This window comes from Fulmarus glacialis, unplaced genomic scaffold, assembly GCF_000690835.1.
Source record: "Fulmarus glacialis isolate BGI_N327 unplaced genomic scaffold, ASM69083v1 scaffold18667, whole genome shotgun sequence".
Classification (NCBI taxonomy): Eukaryota; Metazoa; Chordata; class Aves; order Procellariiformes; family Procellariidae; genus Fulmarus; species Fulmarus glacialis.
The window spans coordinates 1-9,449 of record NW_009225299.1 but is presented as its reverse complement, the minus strand read 5'-3'; the positions used below and the strand labels follow the sequence as shown (position 1 = coordinate 9,449).

The 9,449-nt window shown below is 54.5% G+C and overlaps 1 protein-coding gene across 1 annotated transcript; it reads left to right on the top strand.

Annotated features, from left to right (window-relative positions):
• Positions 1–3,438: 3,438 nt before the first annotated feature.
• Positions 3,439–7,689, top strand: SDC3 (syndecan 3; the record flags this gene model as incomplete). Its single annotated transcript, XM_009582451.1, has 4 exons — positions 3,439–3,556; positions 4,011–4,618; positions 6,324–6,594; positions 7,446–7,689. Coding segments are annotated over 4 exons (1,164 nt in total), but the record flags the coding sequence as incomplete, so codon positions are not given.
• Positions 7,690–9,449: the final 1,760 nt, after the last annotated feature.

The following is a 9,449-nucleotide window of genomic DNA, read 5'->3' as shown; positions in this document are numbered from 1 at the left end:
TAGCAGCGTGGTGCCTGGTCGTGCAGGAGCTGGTATTACATGCACTGAGCTGGCCAGGCAGCAGCTGGAGCTGGGCTGCGGGTGGGCTGCCCTGTGCCATGGGCTGCTGTAGTCATTGGTATAAACTCCACTGATCGCCGCCGATCCTCTGGAATCCACTTAGGACAAAACCTGGCTGCGAACATCTCTGCTCCCCTGCAGGCTGGCGTGTGAGGGGCAGGCGTGGGAAAGATGTCTCTCACATCAGGGAAGTTGTCTCCGGAGAGTGAGTTTTGGCCCTGTGAGGTGTTTTATTGCTGTGAAGTTGTTCCTGCTGCAGTCAGCAGTGCCAGAAGGTGGATCCCCGTGGGGCTGTGGTGTGGATCCCGCTCCCTCAACCTGGAGGGAGCGAAGGTGTTTGCACAATGCAGGGGCTGTGGATCTGGGGAGGAGAAAGACCCAGAGGAAGGACCCCTAGCTCCAAATCTGCATCCCGTTGGGGAGCCAGAGGCTGCAGGCTGGAGCACAGCATCCGTCGGTGCCCTGGGAGGATGCTGGAACCAGGCAGCGGTACCTGGGGAGTCCTCCCCAGCCATGTGCTGAGCAGGGGGGTGCTGGGCTCGGTTGTTGTCTGAGCAAACTACGGGGATGTTATTCTCATGGGAAGGTTTGCTTTTGGATTTGGGGCTGGACGGTTCTCATCGGCATCTACCCATTTGCCCTCGCTGCATCGCTCCAGGCTTTTCTCCTGGGCAAAGCAGGTCCAGGACACGCTGGCTGCGCTGAGTCCCTCCACCATGTGGGATGGGTGGATGGATGGATGGATTGATGGGGGCTGGCGTGGCATGCTGGGGCTGTGCGCTTCCGTTTTCATTTCCCGGTCCAAGCAGGGGAGTTAGTGCGGGGGGCTGCCTCGTCTGGTTCCAATTTAAGGGAGAAACAGGCTCGATGGAGCTGGGCCATGTGGCTCCCATTACAGTGAGGCTTTGCAGGTCACGCAGAGAGAATCTGGCCTTCGGGGAGCTCGCCCTGGTGAGCTGGCAGGGGTGAGGGGTGGTTTGGGGAGCGCCTGCACAGTGGTTTCCTCATTTCTTGGTGAGCCTCACTGTTTTTGGTGTAATAATCAAAAGGCAAATAAAAGCAACTCCAAATGTTTCTTCCTCCCATCCCTCAAACCTTGCAATTTTTCCTTGCCTTCCCATCAGTTTTGGTGGCCTGTCCCATAATTTATGGGCTCCTATTTTTTGTGGCCTGTCTCATAATTTATGGGCTCCTATGGGTGGGTGGTGCACCCCATCAGCCTTCAAAAGACACTGAACCAGCCTCTGCATGTCTCCTGGTATCTCCTGGGCCTGGGCTTCCCTGCGCTGGGCACAGGGACAAGGAAGTCCTGGATGGGCCATTTTGCAGTGGGTGAGCTCCATAACTCCATAGCTTTGTCCTACTGATCCAGGAGGGACATTGACCTAAAGGTTTTGGAGTCAGTGCTGGAGAGTCATGGAAAACTTGTGTGGTGAAACCAAAGGTTCTTGGGGTCTTCTACTTCTATCCACTGCCTTCCCCCTGGGCTACAGCAGATCCTGCCTGGGCATCCATTTGTTATTGCATTTTATTTATTTTGTGGTTGCACACCGGTGAGACATCACTTAGCAAAATCACTTGCACTCATCCTTGGTGCATCAGTTTTTCCCTACTTTTTACCATCTCCTCTCCAGGAGTTGGAGCCTGTTCCTCCATAGATCAGAGCAAAGGATTATTTGAAATCATTTGGCAACACTGAGCTCATCTCGCTTGTCACCCATTGGTGACACCTTGATTTCCAAGGAGGGAAAGCAAGCTCCTGCCTTGCAGGGATGTGTCCCCCTTGCTCTTGGCTACGTCCTGCCTCCATCCCATCTCTCCTGGTCCCTCCTCTCTCCAGGCTGGTTCCCGAGCACCATGGCCATGGCTGGTCTTTCCAGCATCTCTACGGGTTAATCAGCACCAACTCCCAGATTCAGAGCACATCGCTTCCATCCTCAGCCTCGTGCTGCAGCAGGGTTTGGCCTCTGTAGCTCGGCAGGGGCCACGATTCCCAGTTCCCTGTGGATTAATTCTGGTAGATAACGGACTTCTTCAGGGAGCTACTAGCGACCGTGTATTTGAAACTCCAGGATGGTGCATTATCTCTGGTGCAAAGACTGAGTCTTCCCAGCGGTTTGGAAAGTGCACGGCACGTTGGAGATTGGCAGGATAAGCCCAGTGGCTGCGGTGATAGTGGCTATCGCTGGAGATAAAGGAATAGATCCAGCCCGAAAAAGCTGATCAGTGCTTTCAGGAGAGACAGACACTTAAAAGCCCTTGACCTTCCTGAGAGATTTATGTCCCCAGGAATGTGCTCATGCTGTCACCGCGGGTGTATAACACAAGTGGTACATCTGCAGCCCCCCCGTGACTATACGGGCAGGGTTTGGGCAGCAGACATCTCTTTGGCTTGGGCACCACGGCAGCAATCAGCCCACAGCCCCTGGGAAGTGTCCTCCCACCTCCCAGTCCCGAGCATCTCGCTGCGGCCAAGGGCTGCCGAGTTTTCTCTCCCCTGCCAGCTGATGGGCTCCCAGAGAAGAGATGTGGGGACAAAATGCGAGTTAAGTCCCAAATTTCTATCATGGGACCTTCTGACTTTTCAAAATTCCTTTTTGTTCCAATCTGGAATGAAAACAAAGAAACTTGAAGCTGTTGTCAAGAGCTAAAATGCTCTAAAAGGTGAAGGGGACCCTTCTACCCCGTTATTTTAAATTTAAGCACTAACCTGGCTTGTTACATCTTGAAACATCTGATGCTATCTTGCAGATCAAAGCCTCCTTGTTTGGGTTGTAATGAAGTGTCAAACTGCTTCCTTGCAACACTTTGATCTGCAAAACAAGATGTTTAAGAGCCCTACTAGCAAGGGCTCTTCAAGTTTTAGCAGCACTGCAGAGTAGTGGAATATTTGAAGTCTGATATTGTTTCATATTGAGACTTTTCCAAGTTATGGCAGCTGATAGAGTGCGCGCTACTGTCACATCTGTGCCAGCAATCACATGAAAATAATCTAAAATGAAACAACAGCGAGCTGGAGAACCAAATTGATAGTTTTTCTAACAGTTTCCAAAAGCAGTTGTTGTTTTTTTTCCCCCTTTTTCCAGAGGGCTCATTTCCATGGGAAATGTTATTGGAGTCAATGTGAGCTCTCCACAAAATGTCAGCTTGTCTAAAGGATTTGCAGCAGCGAATTGTTTTGGGGAAAAAAACCCCACGCTTCTGGGTGGCTCAGCTGGAGAGCACTGCCTGCGCTCCTGCTCCCTTGGTTTTCCTTTTCCCTGGCCTGTTTAACCCGTGCATCGCCCCGTGAGGGCTGTCTGGGGGTGTCTGTGCAGGGACCGGTCTTGATTCGGTTGGGCTGGAGCTGCTCACGCGTCTCTCCTCACTCGGCTGCAGGCTCAGCGCTGGCGCAACGAGAACTACGAGAGGCCTGTGGACCTGGAGGGCTCCGGGGACGATGACCCCTTTGGGGATGATGAACTGGACGATGTCTACTCGGGCTCTGGCTCGGGGTGTAAGTATCTGCAGGGTTCCTGGGGAAGGGTCCCTGGGGAGCCTGGCCGTGGGTTTTGGTGGGACAGGAGAGGGGCTTGCCATGCAATGCGAGGGAGGGGATCGCCCCTTGCCCATCTCCGGAGCCACCATCCTGCCCTCTCCTAGACAAAGCCAAAGGGAACGGTCCCAAAGGTTGGGCCCAAGTGACTCCATTTCCTATTTCAGTCTCTGGTCCTACTGGGCAGGATTAACCTTTCCCCAGCATGATAACATGTGCCAATGTTACAGAGGTTTCATTGACCCCAGAGAGGGGCTTTGGCCACCACATGGGAACTTGCAGCCTTTGGTTGCTGCGGAGCCCGTAACCAGTCCATGCTCTCATTTTTTTGGGCGGTGAAACCAGGTGGGTGTCAGCCCTGGGAAATGCCAGGGCAGCAGCAGCTTCACCCTTTGTTCTTCTCCCCCTCTTTCAGATTTTGAGCAGGAGTCGGGGCTCGAGACAGCAGTGAGCCTCACCATGGACACTTCCGTCACGCTCCCCACCACGGCGGCTGTGCTGCCCATCACCCCGGTGCAGCCTGTGGCAACCCCCTTTGAACCATTCCCTGCTGAGGACACCACCCCTGAGCAGACAACCAGCATCTTGTATATCCCCAGGATGACAGAGACACCAGTGATCCCCAGTTGGAAAGCAACCACCACTAGTACCACTGCCAGCGACTCCCCTACCACCCCGACCACCACCATGACCACCACCACGGCTACCACCACCACCACCGCGGCCACGACCACCACCAGCACCACGATGGCCACTGCCAAGCCCACCACAGTCCGGAGGTTCCTGCCCCCCTTTGTCACCAAGGCAGCCACCACCTGGGCCACCACCCTGGAGACACCCACCACCTCCATCCTTGAAACCAGCACACCAACAGAGGTGGTCACGTCACAGCTTGTCCCCACTGGCACAGCCAAGCCCAGGTCTCTGCCAAAACCAAGCACCTCCAGGACTGCAGACCTCACAGAAAAAAGCACTGCCTTGCCATCCAGTCCTGCCACGCTGCCGCCCACAGAAGCCCCCCAGGTAGGAGGCAGGAGCCCTTCTCACCTGCTAAAGGGCTCGTGGACCATATTTGAAGCCAAGCGGTGGTGATGGGAAGCCTTTGGGGTAGATCCATCCTGAGCCGGTTGCTCAGAGGGAAGTCAAGCCAGGTTGGGCTCTTCCCAGCTCTGCGGAGAGTGGAACATTTGGGGAGCTGGAGAGGGGAGATTAAAGGATGGGGGGTCTAGCACGAGCAGAACATGGTGATGGGGCTGGTGCAAGAGCTGATGGGGGGCACCCACGGGTCTGCCACGCGTCCCTGGTGCCTCTGACTCTGCCGTGCCCAGCTGCTCCAGAGCAGCTTCCCCAGGCAGGAGGGGAGCAGGGCTGGGGGTACCGCCGCCTCATGGGGAAAGAGCGGCTTTCCTCTGGGTTTGGTGGCTGGGCTCATTGTACCATTTCCCAACTCGCAGCCCATCAGTGGGAGGCCCAAACGCTCTGCAATTACGGCTTGACAGCGCATTTCCAGCCCGTCGGGTGTCCTGAGCAGGGGATTTAATCCGCTGATCCATCTCTCATTCAGAGCCCCTCAGGCGCCCTTTGAAAACCGCTTTGACTGAAAGGTGGAGTGATTTGTCTAAACTAGTCCCTCTTTTCTGTGTATGTATATGTATGTATAGCGCTCTGGGCTCTCGCTGACCTTCAATTAATCTCTGTCACAAAAACACTCGCTTGTGGGAAGCAGTGAGCCATGCGCTCGTGCCGGGGGCAGCGTGACATGGAGAGGGCTCCTGCTCGCCCTCCCCGGCTTCGGCCCATCGAGCTTTTTGCTCATCCTGTTTGTAACGTCCGGAGGCAGCCGAGGAGGGAGCCATTTGCCCCGCGAAGGAGGGATCCCACGGGGTTTTGCTCAGGGATGCTGAGTGTGGTCCACCTCAGCATGTGGACACGTTGCAGGTCAGGCTGCTGGGACAAGGGCGATTTGGCCCTGAGGGAGCTGCAGGTGTGGGGATGCGCAGGAGGCAGTGAATAGGTCAGGGTTGGGCTGGAGGGGGATGGAGCGGCTCATCTGCCCGGCCCGTGTTTGCTATCCAGGCTGGGTTTGCCTCCTTGCCAAGAGGGCTTGGTCAGGGACCACAGCAGAGAGCTGGGCTGGCTCCATGTCCTGGGTGAGAGGACCCCTCTTCCTGCTCCCGCCCTGCACCACAGGGCTGCAACCATAAGATCAGGCTGAAGGGAGAAAAGGGAGAGGGAAGGGACCCCCCTGATGGCATGTGATCCTTACACTTGCTATGTTGCTGTAGCACAAAGAGTTGCCTCGCTTCAAGTCCAGCAAGGAGGCATCTGTGAGATGTTTCAGCCAGCCATCAGTCTACACTGGGGACAGAGAGCTCAGATGAGGGTCTGGGATGTGGGGCTCTCTTTAGGGGAAGCTACTGGGAACAGGTGAGAGTTTGTGCATCTTGAGGGCACTTGGGATGGGAACGGAAAAGAATGGTCCAGCTCAACCATGCTCACCTCAGCCTTTTGGTGACCGTCAAGATGTGGGGTTGTGTTGCTTGCTGCAATATAACCAGCCACTTCAGTGACACAGGGAAGGGAGACCCCAGTGTTATCCCCCATGTTCCCTGCTGAGAGGGCCATCCTGTTATCGGTACTGTGATGGCCTTTGGACACATTGGAGCTGCTGGAGGCAGGAACCACTCTTTGGTCCTTGTCCCCTGCTCCACCGTGTCCTTTCTCCCAGATGGAACCAGCGGAGATGACGACAGTCCTCGACAACGAGCTGGAGGTCCCGGTCAGCAGCGGCCCCAGCGGGGACTTTGAGATCCGGGAGGAGGAAGAGACGACCCGTCCTGAGCTCGGTAACGAGGTGATGGCCGTGGTGACACCACCGTCAGGACCCGGGCTGGGCAAGAACGCGGAGCCGGGACTGATCGACAACACGATAGACTCTGGCAACTCGGCTGCTCAGCTCCCCCAGAAAAACATCCTGGAGAGGAAAGAAGTGTTGATAGGTGAGACCGGAGGCTGTGGGCTTGCGGGGGAAGAATCTGGTGTGTTTGGGGAGAGACGGACAGCGGGGCTGTCGGTGCCCCGAGAGAGGGGGCAGTCTTTGGCAGGGTGCTAGGGTAATGTTGAGCCTGGGATAACCCACGCTCACCTGCCAAAATAGAGGGCTCTAGCGCCTGTGCTGGGGTGTTCCCAGAGGTCTTCAAGTCTTTGCAAGGAGAGTGCAGAGCTGTGCAAAATTTGCTTTTGCTAAGATGGGTTTCCAGGAAAAAAATAGGATGTTAGTGGAAAGACATGCTACAGTGCTGGCTGAATGCCACCCAGCCACCTCTGATGCAGGGGAGGAGAGAGGTGCCTGGGGAGGGCCACTTGTCCCAGCCAGAGGGACATCAGAGATGGGGCAGAGGTGTCAGTGTCCCACTGCCAGCTAGAGGGAACTGGAGGTGATGGCACAGCATGGCGGCTCTTGTTCTGGTGGTCTTCAGCTGAGCGTGGCACCCAAATGAGCAGCTCTTTGGGGGACTTTCTGCACCCTTCCTGCATAAAGTTACAGCCTGTGCAGGGACCTCTCTCAGTGCCCGGGCTGCCTCGTCCCAGTCCATCGCCCACCGTGCAGCTGTAAAGTAGATGCTTTTGGGTCCTACCCACCCTTCAGCATCGCTGCACTTGGGAGCTTGTTGAAGCTCCTTGAATCACGCAATTCATTAGCCCCTCACCTTGGTTTTCAGTTTTCTTAACCACAGATTTCAGGAGAAAAGTTGCTCACAAACTTGCAAAGCACAAAACCAAGCTGGAATCCAAAGAGATCCCCCCAAATTATTTGCACTGACGGCTGTGCCGCTTCTCTGTGTTGCAGCGGTGATCGTGGGCGGCGTGGTGGGAGCCCTCTTTGCTGCCTTCCTGGTCATGCTGCTCATCTACCGGATGAAGAAGAAGGACGAGGGCAGTTACACGCTGGAGGAGCCCAAGCAAGCCAACGTGACGTACCAGAAGCCCGACAAGCAGGAGGAGTTTTATGCGTAGAAGGAGAGCCCGGCGTGCCTCGTGCTCCCTCCCTCCCCGCTCAAAACTCTTCCTCGTCCTCTACTTCATCCAGTCTCTCTCTTTCTCTCTCTCTCTCTCTCTCTCTTTTTTGGATCAGACTGTGAATTTTAAAAGCAAAACCCACATCAGCTAAAGGGGAAAACACATCTTCGGCATGATGAAAAATCAAGCGCCCAGAGCATCGCCGAGTTCAGACCGAGTACCGCTGGCCTTTCTGCAGCGGGAGGGACGGGGCAAGGAGCCAACGCCAAGGAAGCCGTGCCTGGGGAGCGCCCTGGCGAGCGCGGGGCCGGGCGGTCGGGCTGCCGACAGCTGGAGGTCACTGGGCTTTTCCCACCAACACAACAGACTCTGGGATCTGGACACCTTCTACCAGCCCTGGGGCGCAGGGGGGTTGGTTTGGATTTATCTTCCTTTATTTTTTTTTCCCCCTTTGGAAAGGAGGGAGGTTTCTTTCCCTCTCTCATTTTTATTTTTTGTTTTCTTTTGGAATGGGGTTGGTTGCTTTGCAGGAATTGCCTTGCTCCCTGCTTCTGTTTGAAGAGAGGACGCGACTCTCAAATACGCTTTGAACCTTGAAAAAAGCACAAGGGGCTGGAATACCTGACGCCCCGGGGTTTGCTCTTGGAGTGGGGAAAAATAAATAAATACAAACATGGCCAGTACGCTGGAAATGATCTCTTTAGATCACCTCTTTGGAAAGTTCATGGAGCAGCAAGAAGCCGCATTGGGGTATCTTGTGCTGCTCCCCTCCTGCCACCACCTCGCTTCACTGCATCGCTGTGCACAGCCAGAGACCTTAAATCTATAGAAACTGCGTGTCGCCAGCCACTGAGGGGTTTGTTTGAGAAGGGACCTTGCTTTTGCTGGGTTTTCACTGTGACCAATAAAACTCAGCTTGCGCAGTATGACTGACAGCGCTGGTTTTAAAACGGAGCTGGACGTTGCATGGTGGGGAGTTGGCAGGGAGAGGACTTGGAAATGGAGAAGCTAAATCCTCTCCCCAGTTCCTCCAGAGGGGATAACAAAGCTGTACAAGGTGTGAGGTGCAGCATAAGAAAAGAAATTCAAGGCAGAGGCAATACTCTGTCCCCTTCGGGCTTGGGCAAGAGTCCCCGCCGGGCCATTGGCACCCAGAAGGTGAGGAAGGCGAGGCAGAGCGGTGGCTTTCCACCAGTCAGCCCCAGGGCAGGTTGGCTGCTACTTCTTTTTTCTAAGACCCAGGACTGATGGTTCATGTTTCTTTTCTTGTTGCTTAATTTCCAGTATAACCCACAGGGCCACGGATCAGCTCTGGGCACCCAGGAACCTGAGAGCTAAAGATCCTGGAAGCCATCATCACCCAAGTGCAGTGGTTTCCCCTCCAAGGCTACCTAAGGTGCAGAGCAGCAGGGCCTGATCCAGAGCCCAACTGTGCCTTCTAGAAAGGCTAGATTTTTTTTGAGCAAGCTCTCTGCACAGAAAAGTCAATTAGATATTTCAATGAGTTGGCTTTTAATTAGCTGAAGCGCTGTTTGTAATGCAGTCAAGGAGCTTTGTTTTCATGATGGTTGCGAGCTTGATGGTGTCCCATGGAGACTTTGGCTTTGCTCTTAGAGCAATTTAAACAGGAAAATGGAAAAAAATCGGTTGCTTTGATTCTGTTGCATCGTGAATTAACCTGCACAGACACAGTGACACTTTGTCCCCTCAGGGTGTTAGCGGATATAGGGATTTATGACCCTGGTGGAGGCTCTGAGACAGCAGTGCTTCTTTATGTTAGGAATTTGAGAGGCCAAATGTGCATATTTTTTATATATATATATATATATATATA